This window comes from Corythoichthys intestinalis, chromosome 2 (assembly GCF_030265065.1).
Source record: "Corythoichthys intestinalis isolate RoL2023-P3 chromosome 2, ASM3026506v1, whole genome shotgun sequence".
Taxonomy (NCBI): domain Eukaryota; kingdom Metazoa; phylum Chordata; class Actinopteri; order Syngnathiformes; family Syngnathidae; genus Corythoichthys; species Corythoichthys intestinalis.
Window position 1 is genome coordinate 36,568,103 of NC_080396.1, and position 19,094 is coordinate 36,587,196.

At 38.8% G+C, this 19,094-nt stretch overlaps 1 protein-coding gene across 1 annotated transcript in view; it reads left to right on the forward strand.

Annotated features, from left to right (window-relative positions):
- dip2ba (disco-interacting protein 2 homolog Ba) overlaps nucleotides 1-19,094 on the forward strand; it is a 95,375-nt gene that overhangs the window by 55,398 nt on the left and 20,883 nt on the right. Inside the window, exons 11-24 of the mRNA XM_057859115.1 lie at nucleotides 4,373-4,496; nucleotides 4,681-4,790; nucleotides 4,938-5,040; nucleotides 5,265-5,329; nucleotides 5,662-5,755; nucleotides 9,214-9,333; nucleotides 9,422-9,536; nucleotides 16,324-16,463; nucleotides 16,534-16,670; nucleotides 16,814-16,894; nucleotides 16,970-17,097; nucleotides 17,174-17,288; nucleotides 18,086-18,287; nucleotides 18,374-18,486. Coding sequence (XP_057715098.1) covers nucleotides 4,373-4,496; nucleotides 4,681-4,790; nucleotides 4,938-5,040; nucleotides 5,265-5,329; nucleotides 5,662-5,755; nucleotides 9,214-9,333; nucleotides 9,422-9,536; nucleotides 16,324-16,463; nucleotides 16,534-16,670; nucleotides 16,814-16,894; nucleotides 16,970-17,097; nucleotides 17,174-17,288; nucleotides 18,086-18,287; nucleotides 18,374-18,486 — 1,647 coding nt within the window. The remainder of the gene's footprint in view (nucleotides 1-4,372; nucleotides 4,497-4,680; nucleotides 4,791-4,937; nucleotides 5,041-5,264; nucleotides 5,330-5,661; nucleotides 5,756-9,213; nucleotides 9,334-9,421; nucleotides 9,537-16,323; nucleotides 16,464-16,533; nucleotides 16,671-16,813; nucleotides 16,895-16,969; nucleotides 17,098-17,173; nucleotides 17,289-18,085; nucleotides 18,288-18,373; nucleotides 18,487-19,094) is intronic.

Sequence of the window (19,094 nt, forward strand, 5' to 3'; positions counted from 1 at the left end):
GGCTCTCTGTATTGCGCTTTTGCTTGTGCGTGTGCACGAACGCCGTGGCGCCGGCTGCTCTTTATTCTTGTCCTCCCGCTGTACCGTTTGCGCACGGCCGAGGCGCCGCCCTCATTTTCATTTCCTTGTCAGAGAGGCGCGTCCATGTGAGAACAATATCCCACACACTCAGAAATATGTTTAACAAACTTTCCCAGCGTTATTTCGTTGTTTGAATGCTTTGATAATTCTCAAAAAAATATGTAGATTATTTAAACATTAAGAAAACTTGCGTTTTTTTCTGCCAACTCGAAGAAATGAAAATAAATTGCTGCTGCTGCGTTTTTTCCGTGTCACTCAAAAAAAAAAAATCGGGTTTTTCGGGCTCGGGCCTGCAAATCTAGTTAAGTGATCGAGCTCGGGCCAGGTCGGGCCTCAATACCAGCGGGCCGTGTCGGGTCGGGCTGGATTTTTTAGGCCCGAACTAGGCTCTACTCCGAAGCGTCTACTTTTTCCATAGCTAGTGAACGACGCCTTAATAATCAGACTTCTTCCTTTTTCATCTGATTTATTAATAAAATGGCCTCAAACCATTGTTCTCTTTAGACCGTAGTAAAACTCCCCAAAAAAAAAAAGTACACAAGCATTGCATTAGCAACAACGTTAGCTTAGCACGCTATACAGGTTCACTAAACATAAACAAAAAGCGTTTCATACAAAAAATATAACATTTCGCTTACTAACATAATATTTACATTCTTTACAACAACCATACTTACGGACAAATCTTGTCCAAGGATCATATAAGCACAACATTACAACGTAGGCGTCAGCCCGAGACGTCGTGCAGCCATGTTGAACTGGCAAGAAAGCAATAAACCATGTCGCAAAGCGACCACAAGAGTTCGCTGTTAGACAGCACAAAAAACCTTGCTTTAAAACTTACCAAAAGGCAGAATACTGTCTGAGTTGGACATGTGCGTTAATTGCGTCAAATATTTTAACGTGATTATTTAAAAAAATTAATTACCGCGCGTTAACGCGATAATTTTGACAGCCCTAATATATATATATATATATATATATATATATATATATATATATATATTTATTTATACACAGTGCCTTGCAAAAGTATTCGGCCCCCTTGAACCTTGCAACCTTTCGCCACATTTCAGGCTTCAAACATAAAGATATAAAATTTTAATTTTTTGTCAAGAATCAACAACAAGTGGGACACAATCGTGAAGTGGAACAAAATTTATTGGATAATTTAAAGTTTTTTAACAAATAAAAAACTGAAAAGTGGGGCGTGCAATATTATTCGGCCCCCTTGCGTTAATACTTTGTAGCGCCACCTTTTGCTCCAATTACAGCTGCAAGTCGCTTGGGGTATGTTTCTATCAGTTTTGCACTTCAAGAGACTGACATTCTTGCCCATTCTTCCTTGCAAAACAGCTCGAGCTCAGTGAGGTTGGATGGAGAGTGTTTGTGAACAGGAGTCTTCAGCTCTTTCCACAGATTCTCGATTGGATTCAGGTCTGGACTTTGACTTGGCCATTCTAAGACCTGGATACGTTTATTTTTGAACCATTCCATTGTAGATTTGGCTTTATGTTTTGGATCATTGTCCTGTTGAAAGATAAATCTCCGTCCCAGTCTCAGGTCTTGTGCAGATACCAACAGGTTTTCTTCCAGAATGTTCCTGTATTTGGCTGCATCCATCTTCCCGTCAATTTTAACCATCTTCCCTGTCCCTGCTGAAGAAAAGCAGGCCCAAACCATGATGCTGCCACCACCATGTTTGACAGTGGGGATGGTGTGTTCAGGGTGATGAGCTGTGTTGCTTTTACGCCAAACATATCGTTTTGCATTGTGGCCAAAAAGTTCAATTTTGGTTTCATCTGACCAGAGCACCTTCTTCCACATGTTTGGTGTGTCTCCCAGGTGGCTTGTGGCAAACTTTAAACGAGACTTTTTATGGATATCTTTGAGAAATGGCTTTCTTCTTGCCACTCTTCCATAAAGGCCAGATTTGTGCAGTGTACTACTGATTGTTGTTCTATGGACAGACTCTCCCACCTCAGCTGTAGATCTCTGCAGTTCATCCAGAGTGATCATGGGCCTCGGAGACTTGATTACACACATTTGGATTCTATTTATCATCATCGGTCATTTAGGACAACATTGGATCATTCAGAGATCCTCACTGAACTTCTGGAGTGAGTTTGCTGCACTGACTTCTGGAGTGAGTTTGCTGCACTGAAAGTAAAGGGGCCGAATAATATTGCACGCCCAACTTTTCAGTTTTTTATTTGTTAAAAAAGTTTAAATTATCCAATAAATGTTGTTCCACTTCACGATTGTGTCCCACTTGTTGTTGATTCTTGACAAAAAAATTAAATTTCTTATCTTTATGTTTGAAGCCTGAAATGTGGTGAAAGGTTGCAAGATTCAAGGGGGCCGAATACTTTTGCAAGGCACTGTGTGTATGTATGTATATATATATATATATATATATATTAAGTGTGACACAAAACACAGACAAGACTGAAAAAGCCGTTTCTGCTCTTGCAGCCCTCTTTAAGATAAACTGCTGTATTTTAAGCCAAAAGAACTGTTGTGTTTGATAGAACAATATGTCTATATGCTGCCATAGCAGAACATAAAACGAAGGTAATAAATTATATTTATTATTCAAAATGTCTGTCGTTTTTAGCTTAGAACCATTAATTGATGTCTCAATTTTTTTTTTTTTTTAAACGACTTTAAACAATTATTCACTCAGATATTTTAAACTTTTAAACAAATTATGTCACAATGAAAAAAATGGTGTCTGTAAAAAAGTCACGGATATCTACCTAGTCATAACTATCACTTAATTGTATTTTTTTTGTTTCTGTCGCATTTCTCCACTATGTTAGGTGATAAATAATCGATCCAAACAAAGAATTGAAAAAAAAAGTTTACAAGGGTTAATATATGAAAAAGAAAATCTCGACCACTTCTTGATGTCTGCGATTTCTGCATCGCGACCCTTGTTATATTACCATGTTTCACCCATAAAACCCACAAAAAATCCGGCTGTGGCCATTCACATCTGTGTTTTGACACTCTATGATACATACTACATGGAGTTTTTGGATCGAAACAAGGTAAGTATGCGATAATATCTCGTTAAAATCATGGCATCTTTAATTCTGCTCTCGCCTGCTCTAGCCTCCAGTTAGGGTTTTGCTATTTAAAAAAAAATAATAATAATTTTTTTAATACCCTCCCGTTCAGAATTTTTCCCCCCAGAAAATGGAGATTTTAAGCTTTCCAATGATGTATCACACATGCATATAGGACAATTTTGAAGTTTGGTCAAATTGGGGGTCTCAGAGCGGAACTTCAACTTGACAAGTCACCTGAGTGTTTTCCGCCGTATATATGTACAGTACTGTGCAAAAGTTTTAGGCAGGACACCTGCCTAAAACCTTTGCACAGTACTGTATATTTTTATTATATTATGTATATACAGGATATACTGTATGTATATATTTTCCCCAAGTGGAAGCTTCCATGGTCCTAATAAATTTAATAATTAAAAAAATATTCATACAGTACTGTACAAAAGTGTTAGGCAGGTGTCCTGCCTAAAACTTTTGCACAGTACTGTATATGTATAGGTATATATATATATATATATATATATATATATATATATATATATATATATATATATATAATGAAATCTGATAATTGGTGTGTGTTAAAAATAGCAAGCTCCTGTAAAAATGAATTCTATTTGGCCATCAATATTACTTTGCCTTGTCTAATAGAAAATAGTGTTGTGCCACCATTTTGTGGCATCTATAGTGAAGTTTAATCCCACAGCCCTATTTCTGTAGCCCTAATTCACCAAAAGAATTTAAAATGCTTCAAAGACAAACAACAGTTGACATTGAAATGTTAAAGAAATACTTAACAGTAAATTAAGTAAATAATCATTGGAAATAAAACGTATTATTTAAAAAATTAATGCATTCAGTGATGACAGCCCCTGATCTTAACATAGGCAATCATAAAACATTTTGTGGCTATGTCAGTCACTCAGGTTGTTTTGCCACTTATGGGTCAAGGTGTATATCAATTGTTGTACATATTCAAACTGTGCTGACATTTTGAGCCCTAAGCACTCGATCCTTAGCTCTTCTCAGTTGGACTCTTTAATCATTATCATACAGCTCTACGCTAATTTTACGTTCTATTTTCACTTTATAACGACCTTGTGATAACTGGTTGGCAAATGTCAGCAGGATGGTGGGCCATATATTTACTAGGTGTTGTCATTTATATTTGTACAGATGAATTGCCTTGTACATTAATCAGTTATCGTCCCTCACCATAGGATGCCGGCAGCCAGCAGATTGGCTTCCTCTTGGGCAGCTGTGGTGTCAGTCTGGCACTGACTAGTGAGGTGTGTCTTAAAGGGCTGCCCAAGACACCAAATGGAGAGATCATCCAGTTCAAAGGTCAGCCTCAACTAGGGCTCCATCATTGCACTACTGTCATAGCGTTGGTCTTATGTTCCTCATTTTCTTGGGTCACAGTGCAGTGAGTGTTGAGACTGCAAAGTGCAAACTTGGTGTAAAATATGGCTTATCATAAGTTCCCTTCATCCTTGTGTCAGCCAAATCGTTTTGTCACTTTCCCCAGGATGGCCAAGAATGAGATGGGTGGTGACAGATACAAAGTACCTGACCAAACCTTCCAAAGACTGGCAGCCACATATTCCCACCGCCAACACGGACACTGCCTACATCGAGGTACTACTCACTGAGGAGAATGTCCAGCTACTTTTTTATTTATCATGTAACAGAATTTTCTTGAATGTGTAGTTGTGTATGAAGTATGATAGTTGAGCTCCACTTTTTGTCAATAGGTTAATTGTGTGTGCTTTCCATTCATTCCAGTACAAAGCCAGTAAGGAGGGGACTGTGATGGGTGTGGCTGTGTCCAAGATCTCCATGCTGACGCACTGTCAAGCACTGACGCAGGCCTGTAACTACTGCGAAGGTCAGTAAACCCCATATTGATCGTAATAATAAGGGCCAGGATTTAAAAACTGAGTTACTTTTTCCAAAATTATTCAAATTAAGAAGAAAATATGCACTGTTAAAAAAAGAGAAATATATTAATTTCTGTAATGTAACACGTTGTATTATTTACTGACCGTAACAAACCATGAGCTGTTCTTTGGTGTGTGTCTCATTGGCTACTGTGTATATGTTTTTCTGAAGGTGAGACTCTGGTCAATGTGTTAGACTGCAAGAAGGACATGGGCTTGTGGCATGGCGTCTTAACGGTAAGTTAAGTGCTGTCTACCGGCATTTGTCTTCTATAACTTAAAGCAGTGGTCTCCAAACTATTCCACACAGGGCCGCAGTGGGTGCAGGATTTAATTCCACCAAGACGGCACCATTGCACCAATCTGGTGTCTAAAAGTGTAATCAGTTGACTGCAGTCAGGTGCTGCTTGTTTTAGCAGGAACCTCATTGGTTAAACTCTCTGTGCTCCATTGGTTGTAACAAAAACCAGGACCCACAGTGGCCCAATGAGGACCTGTTTGGAGACCCCTGGCTTATAGACTGGTGGGCAGTCCCAATATTCACAAGTTGTGTGCGTGGTTCTTTACAGAGTGTCATGAATAGAATCCACACCATTACAGTGCCATACTCCGTCATGAAAGCCTGTCCCATGTCCTGGGTGCAGAGGGTGCACATTCACAAAGGTTTGCCTTCACCACTTAATATTACGGTTGTCTGTCAATATTTTGTGTTAGTGCGATTTCTGTCATTTGCACAACTTACTGCCAGTTAAACTCTTTCGTAACGCAACCTTAAATGCTGACATTTCCTGCCAAATCTAGCCATACATTTCGGACTATAAGGCGCACCTGACTATAAGCCGCCACCTGTCCTTTGAAATATGGAATCGTTCCGAACTGGGAATTAAAAGTTGCGTTCAATATTGAAACAATACGGAATATATATAAATAGATACATTTCTATGCATTTTAGGAGTTTGGGGATGTCCCTTTTTTTCGTCGCCTGTACGGCTTTGGCCGGGAGGGGGGGGGGGTCCTTATTTCTATTTCTGAAAGGTGGCAGCCCTACTTTGGAAACAGGTCTCAAATTACTGCGGCATTTCTTTCAGTAAAAGACAATAAAAGTAAAGTAGACATAGTGAACTGACCAGAGATTATTGCTCCGGTCCAGCCCCATTTCTCTGGAAAGCAGTCCTGTTGTAGCCTCAAACTCTTTGTGTTCGTTCAAATGTTTTATCAGGTTCAATGTCTTGAAACTGGCCGATTTAACTCAACCTCTCGAAACTTTCAGGCTGCAAATCTTGCATGCAGTTATTGTACTTGACGGAGATTATAAATTGAAATATGTTCAGACCGCCGACATTTTACTCTCGTAGTGAAAAAGCTACCCGGCTATTGGTCATTGATCTGGAGCAGGCCAATATTGATAGCTGCTTGGCATGCAATGTGATCACGTGTCATCACACAACACAGAGACAATGGAGTGAGCGTCAGGAGGAAAAAAGGCTGCGGTCAAATAATTATTGGACCGGTAAATGGTACCTGCGCCTTTTTTGTTGGTACTCGCTGATACCGATACCACCATTTCGGGCCGGATCCGAAAATAAAATGTTACCTTTTAACCCAAATAAATCAAGAACTGAGCCTCACTGGACTGTAACCCGTAGGATTCAGAATGAGGGAAAAAGTAGTGGCTTATGGTCCGAAAATTACAGTAGCCTATTGCACATTACAGAGATTGGTGCAAGTTTCGTGCCCTATGAAGTTGAAAAACCTATGTCACTCGAAGTTTGCAGGCAGGTATAATAATAGGCAATACACACATGCAAGAGAAAGCTATAAAACTTATCAAAGCTGCTGCTGCCACAAGCTTTTTTTTTTTTAAATCCTGATTAGTATTGTTCTTGTGTAAATTCAATTAAGCAGATAAATTCGTCACTTTTCATCCATTTCAGTGTGCTGGCTTTTTGTCCAATATTGCCCTCTGCTGTGAAAAGAAATTGACATTTAAAAGCTTAAAAGCTTTGAATAGCTTCTTTGGAGAGTCCTATTCGCCCATCTTAATATGTGAACTGCTATGATCATGTACTGTATTTTGATGTGCGAATAAACTGAAACTGTGTTAAATAAATAAATAAATAAAAATGTCATACACCAAAAAAAAAAAAAAAAAAAAAAAAAAAAGTTCTGCTTGCATATGAACATTTTCTTAAGCAAAATCAAAGAAACGTGTTTGCAGTTTTAAAGTGTGTGCCGCAATGGCTAGCATTACAGCAAGTTGATACCATCTTGTCATCAACCCAGCGTTACTGTATGCAAGAAAGTCCACAAACTTCTTTTCCGGTTTTGGTCGCGTGCCTCGTTTGTGAGCTTGTCGGGACTTTGTGATGTTAATTTCAGTTGACAGGACAGAGCGGTATTGGACGAAATGGCAGCCCCCTTAGATGGAATGCAGAACTGATCAGAATGTTGCAATTATTCTCGAGGGAGCACATAAAAACTTTTTTTTTTTTTTCTAAAATGAAATAAAGTGTTAACCTTTAGTGTATTAATTACCTGGTCTTCCATTTGGAAAGATCAGGTATATGTTATACTGTTTTTTTTTTTTTTTTTGAATGGGAATCCTTCGGCGTGCCGCGCAGCCCGAACTGCTTGACCGATTGGCACCGTTCAAATATCGACGCGTAACGCAGGCCCCTAAAAATTTTCAACGCCCATAAACGGCAATTTTCCGGAATTTTTTTTTTCAAAATGTATGTAGTCCTACAATTTTTTACCAATAGGTATCAAAAAAATTGGGTATCAAAAATTCCGGGACGAGGAGGGGCATAAAAAGTATTAACACAATTTGGAAAAAATATACAGTTCCCCAGAAATTTGCCAAAAACCTGCCCATTCATTTTAAGAGGAAAAAAAGACAAGTTTCAAAATGTTACTAGTCCGTCAATTTTTGACGAAAACACACAAGGTGGGCATAAAAAATTCCGGGATGGCGAGGGGCATAAAAGTGACAGAGAAAATTTTTTTTGATAAAATGTACGGTTTCCCGGCAATTTGCGAAAAACTTGCCCATTCATTTTTAATGGGAAACAAAAAGTTTCAAAATATATCTAGTCCTTCAATTTTTGACCAAATCACACAATTTGGGCATCAAAAATTCCGTGAGGGTGAGGGGCATAAAAGTTGTATACAGAATTTTGAAAAAAATTACAGTCCCCCGGAAATTGGCCAAAAACTGTCCCATTCATTTCTAATGAGAACACTTCCCATTCACTTACAATGGGATTTCTAATTGAAGTTACATTGCATTGATGCCATTGACGGCCATGCATGTCGAATCTATTAATGCCAATGTACTTGGATTCAGTTGACTGTATGGATGTTGATGCCATTGACGGCCATGGACGTCCAAATTCTTTCCCATTCATTTTCAATGGGAATTTTTTTTTTTTGTCCTCAATGTCCTCAAATCAACAGGAAATGACCAGATATAAAAGGATGTGTCGCCCAAACTTCCACGTTACATGACGCTTATGAAGGGTGCTGCTATTGACAGCCATGGACGTCCAAATTTCCCATTCATTTCTAATGGCATTTAATGCCATTGTTTAATGCTATTGATAGGCATGTTTGTCCGTTCTATTGATAGCCTTGGGCGGGGCTACGATCTGTATAGCCACACAGGAAAGACCAGGTGTAATTTCTCCAGAAATTGCAGTTACTAGTTTATGTTACAGTAGTGTTTAAATTTAGTTTGCATCTCAATTATACACTGTCATAGTTTCTTATGTGCTATACAGGACAGGATTGGACTATATTGGATTTTCTTTCAATTAAAAGAACACTTGGTCACAAACTTCGTTTTTTCTTACAGAGGTTAAATCAAACTTTTAACTGTGAAAATGTGTAACAAATTTAAAAAAACTTTTCCAGGATCTCAATGGCATTTGTAGGCCAATAATTAGTGATAGGCTCGGACTAAAATGAGTTGCGCATGTTGGATTATTGCACACACTTGAGCCAGTAGGACCTGACGGGTCTGGTTAGTGGTCATCATGAGAGAATTGTCAGAATTTAAAGCATGCAAGACAAGTGTTTATAGACGAACAGGAGAATATGGCCATCTATTTCTTATCTCACAGCCCGTGTGGCCTTGGTAAAGTGCCGTGATCTTCACTGGGCAATGATGGCCCACAAAGATCAGAGGGACACCAATCTGTCCTCGATACGGATGCTCATAGTAGCTGATGGAGCAAATCCTTGTGAGTCATGTTATTCATTTTTAACATTGTGTACACTTTTTATCCAGCTAATGTTTTTTACACTTTACTGTGTTTTTTGTGCACTTAGGGTCCGTGTCATCATGCGATGCCTTCCTGAATGTGTTCCAGTCTCACGGTCTAAAGCCTGAGGTCATCTGTCCATGTGCCACCTCACCCGAGGCCTTGACGGTGGCCATTCGCAGGTACAGTATGACCCATATTTGCCCATGTGCATAAGAGGGAAAGTGTGTGCAGTTGCACTCTAAACCCAAACCCTTTCGTGCATTCAGAGGACATACCAACAGCATTTTTTATTCTTAAATTCATTTAATTATATTTGGGGGCTGCGAGAATGAAATCGTCAAGCCTGTATATATGTATATATATGTATATATATGTGTGTGTATGTATATATAATATATATATATATATATATATATAACAGTGATTCTTGAGAATTTGCCTAAATCAGGTATTTTTTGGGGGGGGGGGGGGGATGTTTTGATAGCAAAATCTGAAGTAATGTTATTATAGACCAATGTCTTAGCTGTTCAGCAATGTAACGGTGTCAGCTCCCCAATTTTTACCGTTTTCATAAAATAGATGCTTTTTGAGTCACGGCGTTGCATTTGTCACTACCGTCAGACACAATAAAAAGCTCATTTATTTTTATTTTTCTCGTCCAATACCAATTTGGAGCTTTCAAACCAATGCCTTTCATTATAAGTACACGTATATGGTGTTAAATGGTAAATATTCACTTTACTTTATTTTTTTTATACCGTTTCAAGTATACTCCTCTATAAGATCTTACATAATCCAATGTTTACTTTTCACTTAAATATGTCAATAATGTTTTTTTAAATCTAAAAACCCATTTCTCTAATAAAATAGAATGTTACCTCTATAGCCCAGGAGCACTGAAGTAACAAATTACAAACATATGTATTTAAAGCAAATAAAAGTCCCTCTGACGGTGGTTACATTGGACCTGACGGTGGTGACACATATCTGACGGTGGTGACAGTGCCCTCCATTTTCACATATAATTCCATAATATAAACCACCAGTCATGTTTTTTTGTTTTACAACTTTATTTAACAATTTGCAAAGCAAAGAAAAAGTATGATCACTGTGATACATATTTGATTGGCAACATAAGGAACAATCAAAGAACAAAATAATCAAATCACAGACAAGAATAATCAATTAACAATGGAAAATAATGTTTAAGTCATAACATTGTAAACTGCCAACTTGTGCATATGAACATATAGTCCTATTGGAGAGAAGACAACTTTATCACTCCAACACTCATTCAGCTTTGTCAGCCCCTATAATGTACGTGTTTCTCCTCTATGTAGTCCATGACTTCATTAGACAGGCTGTATATCTCCCTTCTTCTGCTTGCACGACCTGGTGCAGATGGTTCCACGAGTTTGACCAGAATATGTTGAAATGGTATGAAGCACACATCCCTTCTCTCTGTTTTGGATTGAATTGTGGATTAGGCCCATGATGATGGTAGAATTCCACCTGTACCACTTCATGCTTAGCATCCACCATTACAGCCTTTCCCAACCACCAGTTCTTGTCATAAATCACTGCAGGCCAATCTCCGTACTGAACTTTATCAGCAGATAGATATGCTACAGTCCCATCAGGAAGTGGAACTCTGCTGGTTGGTGTTTCACCTTCCTCCATTTCCTGTGGCTCGCTCTCCTCTTCCTGCTCCATCTCCTCCATGAGCATTGCCAGAGGACTTTTCTTTTTCTTTTGCGGTGGGCCAATGTCGTCCTCGGCCCTGGGTATGCTGGCCTTCAACTGGCATGTCGTAGGGCTGAAACATTCAAAAATCTCTGGTTCACTGGAGAAACAGGACAGCAACCTGCATTTGATCTCAAAGTCTTTTTGGTTTGTTGGGATGACCTGATGGATTTTCCGAGTGGTAGGTACAGCTTTTAGTGTCTGACTTAGGAGTGCATCATATGATTGCATGACAGCTTCTGTGATAATAAAGACCTTGGTACTGCACAAGCAACCATCTCATGAAAGACACTGCCATCCACAATGTCCTTTCCTCTCAGTATAAGGCTATCTGCAGCCTTTTTCACAGTTCCTCCAACCCCGTCTGGGGCTCCCTTCCCATGTGAGGTGGGGAAGAAGTTCCAGGTGGTGCTCTGAAAACTTAGAGTTGGAGGGACACTGCAGAGAAGTGAAAAGTTTTTTTTGTTTTTATACTGCTTGCTGGGGCAATCTGACCAGAAGTGAATCGTATCAACGTTATAAAAGAAATAAAGAAGAAACTATTCTCATACACAAATACAGATAAAATAAAGATAGATAAAAAATAAAAAACTATAATTGTACTAATTGGGGTCAGCAAATCATATTTAATCCTTCCTTAGGGACCATTTGGACGTTTTTGTCACTACCATCAGTCTGTATGTCACCATCGTCAAACAAAGTCTGACGGTAGTGACATCTGACGGTAGTGACAAAAATCTAGTCTTTTCCATGCTATGCAGAGGTAGTCCACATTAGCCATCTTGTTTTCACTCTCTTGCTAGCTGCCACAAACCTCTTCTTAAATATTAAACATTTATGTTATAATTTCATTTTATTTTCTATACACAAAAGATACGGTGGTGACATGTTATGGTGGCAACAGAAGCAGTTTAAAAGAATATATACAGGTTTTAGAGAAAATGGCAAACTTTTAGGAGCTTGAGTGATCTTTAACCAGGAAGAAGAAGTGAAGGTTTGAAAAGAGGTCCTCAGGAATGTAGTGGACTTTGTACTTGCTTGATTTTATTGATTTTACAAAAAATCTGACAGTAGTGACAGGAGGTGAGGGACACATTTTGATCAATCAGAAAATGATGGTAAATTTTTTTCAAAATTCACTTTTTGTAGTTTTTTATAAACATAGCAATAAACTTTTTAATCTGGTAAGGTTATTATTAAATTTCATAATTACTTTTAGTTTTTTTGATCAAATTGAAAAGAAAAGCTCCCATCGGGGGACAGCTGATTTTGAAGGCAATGGGCCAGCATAATGTCACAAAATTATTAAAATTTAAAGTCCACCAATAAAAGCATGTTACATATGTGTATAAAACCCTCTGATTATACATTTGATTCATGTTTTTTGTGAAAATGTAATTATTTTCAAACAGAATAAGCATTTTTCCAGGTGAGATGTTTTTGGCAAATTCTCAAGAATCAGTGATATATATATATATATATATATACACGTCTGTCTGAAAATTATTAGGAAGGAATGTAAGGAAATGTACATCTTTAGCTCTTTATATGGCTAAGGACTATATTTGTTAATTTAAATATATGCGGCGGAAAACACTCAGGTGACTTGAAGTTCCGCTCTGAGACCCCCAATTTGGCCAAATTTCAAAATTGTCCCACATGCACGTGTGATACATCATTGGAAAGTTTAAAATCTCAATTTTCTGGGGGAAGAAAACATTTGAACATGAGGGCATTTAAAAAAAAATTAAAAAGCAAAACCCTAAAGGGAGATTAGAACACGCGAGAGCACCCTATATTGCCGTATGTATCACATTTGATACACCTAAAATTTCATGATTTTGAGACTAATTCAGAGTTTTGACATTTCTTTTTGGAAAAAAAAAATGATGGATGCAAGTCAACACATGCATCTGCAGGTTCCATGAAAAAAACACAGGATATAGCAAGGGTTATAGATATCTGAGCGCTTATTACACATATTTATTTTGACTTTTCTTTTTACAAATTTGAAGAAAAGGTTTCATTAGGACCTTATTTTTCAAATTTGGGGATTCTCTGATAATTGCTTCATATTGCTGGCATTAAAGGGTTAACAACGCCTTGATTTTAACAAGATATTATCGCGTACTTACCTTGTTTCGATCCGGTGAAACATAGTAATATGACAAGGGTCGCAATGCAGAAATCGTAGACATCAAGGAGTGGTCGAGATGTTCTTTTTTATATATTTAGCCTTTTAAATGGTTTGGTTTTCCCCCCAAAAATTTTCTTTGTTTGGATCGATTATTTATAATATCTAAAATATTGGAGAAAATGAGACGGTAACGAAAAAAAACAAACAAATAAGCGATAGTTATAAGGTAGATATCCGTGACTTTTTTACCGACACCAATTTTTCCATTGTGACGTAATTTGTTTAAAAGTTTAAAATATGCGAGTGAATAATTTTTTTAAGTCGTTTTTTAAAAACTAAATATTAGACATCAATTAATGATTCAAAGCTAAAATGACAGACATTTCGAATAATAAATACAATTACTTACCTTCTTTTATGGCTAGGTTGAAACAAAAGCGGTTGCGGGACATCTGTACACGGGGGTTTCTAGGGTAAAACGGACAAGTTAAAAATAGTTCGGGGACTTAATGCGCCATGAATCTGCTATGGCTTCAGCCTTGTCTGTGATTTCCGCCATATATATATTTCTCTCTCTCTCTCTCTCTCTCTCTCTCTCTCTCTCTCTCTCTCTCTCATACAAATATTTTATATATATATATATATATATATATATATATATATATATATATATATATTAGTAGAAATTTAGTTAGGTTTTTCTGATAGTGGGCTCATTGCTGTACTTTTTGAATGCCCATGATTAAGCCTGTCGCAATATGCAATAATTCTATTTATCACACGATAAATAAAAATGAAGGCGGTAATTTTTCCGCTGCGATTTATTGCCTCGCGTGCACGTGCGTGCGTGCATGTGGCAGACATGCTGTTAAAGTTGAAATTCCTTGATACCAACTGCGCAAAATGCATCTACGTTCCAGGTCCGGCAAAAAAAATAGCGCCGAAGCCAATCGTTCCCATTATATCCTATTGTTCAACGTATACCGGCCACGTTAGTGCTCCGGATTGACTGCGGACCATCTCCGGCATGCCGGTGTTGTTGATGTGTTGGCGCTCCCGTCAGGGGTGACATTTCACACGGGGCGGCTATTTTTCGGCACAACACCGGATATTTAAGTGGCAAATTAAGAGCGCTGTGCTCCAAACTCGTCCTGTTTATGAAAGTCAATTGTCATATGTTGGTGTTGTGCAGTAATGAGCAGACGTGGCTTCTGTGGCGTTTGCTAACTTTTTTAATGCGCGCACACACTAGATATCATGAAATAGCGAACTAGATGTGCTACGTCCCATGCCATTGGCTACGTAATCCCAGAGTGATTATGGGACATGTAGTCCATATACTACATCGATGAATTATAAACCGCCATGACTGAATGTAAGTTAAGAATACCAGTGACTACACATAGTGCTGCAAATATTGTTAATTCAGTACGTGACACAGATGGATTCGGACCACAAATAGGATGTCTTGCTCATGTAATAAACCTAGCTGCTAAGAGAGCTGTAGCAATCAACAGTGTGCCCCGTCTCACTTTACAAATAGTGAAGATTGTTCTCAGCACTTTTATTCTAAATTTCTTCAGATCAGTAAGAAGTAAGCACATAGATATTATGCTCTAAAATGCATGTTTATATGATGGCAACAGGGGTCGCGTTAACCGAATATTTTCCGTCGTTGACCGTTTTTTTTTTAAAGCGGTGACGGAAAAAATTGACGTCCATTTGTCATTTTGACAGGTTGCAATTCACACCCCAGACCACAGGGTGGCGAGTGAGCATATTAATTAGCTATTGTCTCTCTTGATGCATGACGTCGTTGGCCATACTCGGAAAAATGTCAAGGCAACTGAGTGTTTGCCTGGCACGGCCAGACTGTTCTCCCTGTATTTTTCAAACACTGAGAGAAAAGTCTGGGACCCAGCCCATTATCGGGCTCTCGAGTAGGTACAAAATCAATCGACAAATCAGATTTGTTTATTTGCGTGACGTGTTCTTCACGAGCAACGTCACTCTTGCGCGCCGAAAGTCGTCTCTACAACAACACGGATGGCGAACGGGAGAGCCGAGAATATGTTCCAATCCGCGGTAAATTTAGTTTTAAATGAACTAAAACACATCGACACGAGTCATTGACAACAGTCTGTCTCGCGCTAGCCATGTTGAATAAACTCCGCTCTCCTCGTATGTTTACTTCCGCGGGCAAGTCCCTCGTCCTGCCCTCGTCGCTTTGCTAACGGCACGTCTGCCCGTCGCTGATTGGTGCACTGCGCTGTCTGTTTGCCTCTTGTTAAGCTTGTTCGGACAGAATATTAATTAAAAATGAATGAAAACTAAATACTATTGAATATGTCATTATTATCATTTTTAAAATGTAAGTGACGGGTAAAAATACATTATGACCGGATTTTTATGACACTGTCAGTCAAAATGACAGACAACGAAAAAGTCTAGCGCAACCTCTGGATGGCAATTTATTTTTAATAGTTGGTTTTTTTCAGAGCATTAAATGTATTGAATTAGATAGAAAATCGTGTCCCCCGTATCGAAAATAGTACCGAACCGTGACTTAACTGTATCGTTGCATCCCTATGGAACACCATTGCAGAAGCTATGAGGGGAAAAGTTTTCATTTGCCTGAATGCTTAAGTTATTCACTGCAATTGTATTTTTTTCCTTTCTTGAAAAACACTATTTATTCTGTGTTTCTGTGCGGTATTAATATTGTTGTCTTTTACTTAAGAGGCATCGTCTATTGTTTTTAGTTGTGATTTCTTATCGTGTTTAAATGGGTGTACTTGATCTATTAATATATACTGTAATCTCACTGTGTTATTGTAAATTGGTTTTAAAAAAAAATTGGGGGGGGGGCGCAATAATATCGCATATCGCAATAATATATGAGATAAATTATCGCACACTAAAATTTGTTATCGCGACAGGCCTAGCCATGATAATTGTTTCAACTATAATAAGCACATACCGTTTGCCTCATGTATTAAATGTACTTTATAAATATCAAATGAATGATTACATTTGTATTTTGTCTAGCCTGCAGCTCACACAATCACTTCTTTCCTCTGCTGCAGACCTGGCGTAAGAGGAGCTCCTCTGCCAGCCAGGGCCATCCTATCTATGGGGGGGCTAAGCCACGGCGTGATCCGAGTCAACACCGAAGACAAGAATTCGGCTCTCACTGTTCAAGACGTTGGCCACATAATGCCTGGAGGTTCGTCACCACCAACATTGTAACAAGTTAACAAACTCCGTTAACACTGGGACCTTGATGTTTATTTCAGCTCTGATGTGTATTGTGAAACCTGACGGCTCCCCTCAGCTGTGCAAAACGGATGAGATAGGAGAGATTGTGATCAGCTCCCGAGCAGGGGGTACCATGTACTATGGACTTCCTGGGGTCACAAAAAACACTTTTGAGGTCTGTCAAAGCCCTAAGATAGTTTTCGTTTCTCATTTAGAAATACTTATTAGTGTAAAGCAAATACCTGTGCATTCATAACGTATTGTTTGGGAAAGTAAAATTGAATCTAAAAAATTGCTCGAAATGCTTTGCCTTTTTAGGTGATACCTGTCAACCAGTCTGGAGCGCCTTTAGGAGAAGTTCCCTTCACCCGAACAGGATTGCTTGGATTTGTTGGCCCAGTAAGTCACTTGCCGACAAAAATAAAGTGCTGACATTGTATCATTTTTTTTAAGGAACTCCTTTTGTTTCCACAGGGCAGCCTGGTATTTGTTGTAGGTAAGATTGAGGGGCTGCTGATGGTGAGCCGGCGACGTCACAATGCTGATGACCTGGTGGCTACCGCTCTCGCTGTGGAGCCTGTGAAAACAGTTTACAGGGGCAGGTAAGCCACTGCCCGCTTGTTAAACAATAAATGTCTAATATAATATATTTATGTTCTTCCCTCTGATTTTTTCCAGGATCGCCGTGTTTTCAGTGACTGTGTTTTATGATGAGAGGATTGTGATAGTGGCAGAGCAACGGCCTGATGCCAGTGAGGAGGACAGCTTCCAGTGGATGAGTCGAGTTCTTCAAGTACGTAAAGGTCTCTCCCTTTTTGGAGGAATGCCCTCAAAGTATTGATTTCCAACAAAATTTGGTGAAATATAAGCCCCAGTTTTTAATTTTCTAGGGGAGTGACAGTCAATCACCACTTTCACTCAGAAAGGCCCAATTTTCTGTAATCTTTGACGTCTTGAAATCGAGCCTTTAATTTTGGCTATTGCTCTTAGAATTACTTACATTAACCAAAACATTACCAGATAAACACGTGAGTGTCAAAATTCTGAGATGTCCGAAGGATGACGTTTCAAACTGTGGCACTAGCTGTCAAGAAATCAAATTGAAAATTCCTGCTAGAATAGTTTCCGTGAGAATAGATCATGGTCACTATTTGCTTTTTCATTAATTTATTTATTGATAATTTTAGAGAATTTTGAACTGCTTGCCCCTTCCAGCTTTTTTAAGGACTAAAATTGCATTCTGTGTATATTTATTTCTTGTCTATTTTAATATGGGTTTTGTATTAACTCATTAAATTCGTGTTAGACGTCCAGTTCATTTTGACTGGGACAGGCGAATAAACGAGTAATGTGATCAACACAGCATCTCCTGCACTATGAAATATGTTTGCTGTTAAAATGGAATGTTAAGAAGTCTGCTTATTGGTGCGAAGGTTTTTACACCCCTACCAGGCACATTCCACCCTTTTCCCAAAATGCATGCCTACACCTTCGAAAGAAATCTTAAAAATTAGTTCGACAGGATCTTTATATGGTTTGTCGTTTTCTTTTCTCATAGACATTTTCTTATGCTTAACACTCTCCCCATAGGCCATCGACAGCATCCACCAGGTGGGCCTGTACTGTCTCGCTCTGGTGCCTGCCAACACCCTCCCAAAGACGCCCCTTGGCGGCATCCACATCTGCGAAACCAAGCAGAATTTTCTGGAGGGAAACCTGCACCCCTGCAACATCCTTATGTGCCCGCACACCTGCGTCACCAACATGCCCAAACCACGACAGAAACAGCCTGGTGAGTTGATTAATGTAAGCCATTTGACTCCTCATTTGAATGACACGGTCTTCCTTCAAATGATGGCATACATCTGCTCTCCGCAGTGGATGTTGGGCCAGCATCTATGCTGGTGGGTAACCTTGTGGCAGGAAAACGTATCGCCCAGGCTACAGGCAGAGAACTGGGTGTCGTTGAAGACCAGGACCTAATTCGGAAGGTACATCGATTTTGTTAATATCTGCACAATGTTAGATCCTAGAGGTGTTAATCTTTGGGCACCTAACGATTCGATTACGATTCAGAGGCTCCGATTCGGTTATAAATCGATTATTGATGAAAGCGCCCCCCCCCCCCCCCCCACCCCTTCTTTTAATGTTTTGTAAATTACTTCCAAAATTGTTCAAAAATCCTCTCAGGTGAAACCAAACTACTATTTTAGTATCAAGTTAACAGTTAAAAACAGTAAATAAAATACTCAAGTCCCCATTCTGTATCAGCAACTGTTTGTAGCAGCTGACGGCCACAGTCCGGTATTATTATTATTTTTTTAATCTAGTGGCATGAGTTGAACGTTATATTTACTCTCGTTCCATTCCTCATTGCGTCTCGAAATCCGCGCTGACTGCGTTTTATTTCCGCTTTACCTGGTATAATTCAATAATCGGAATTTGGATGTTTGTGAATTTGTTCTCGACTCTTCCACGGCCGAATCGTGAATAATCTAAGAATCGGAAATTTTGCACGCCTCTATTAGATCTTATGTTAACAGAGACATGAAGCTGAACAGTGACATTGACTTGTATGAAAGCAACTTAATTGGACCTA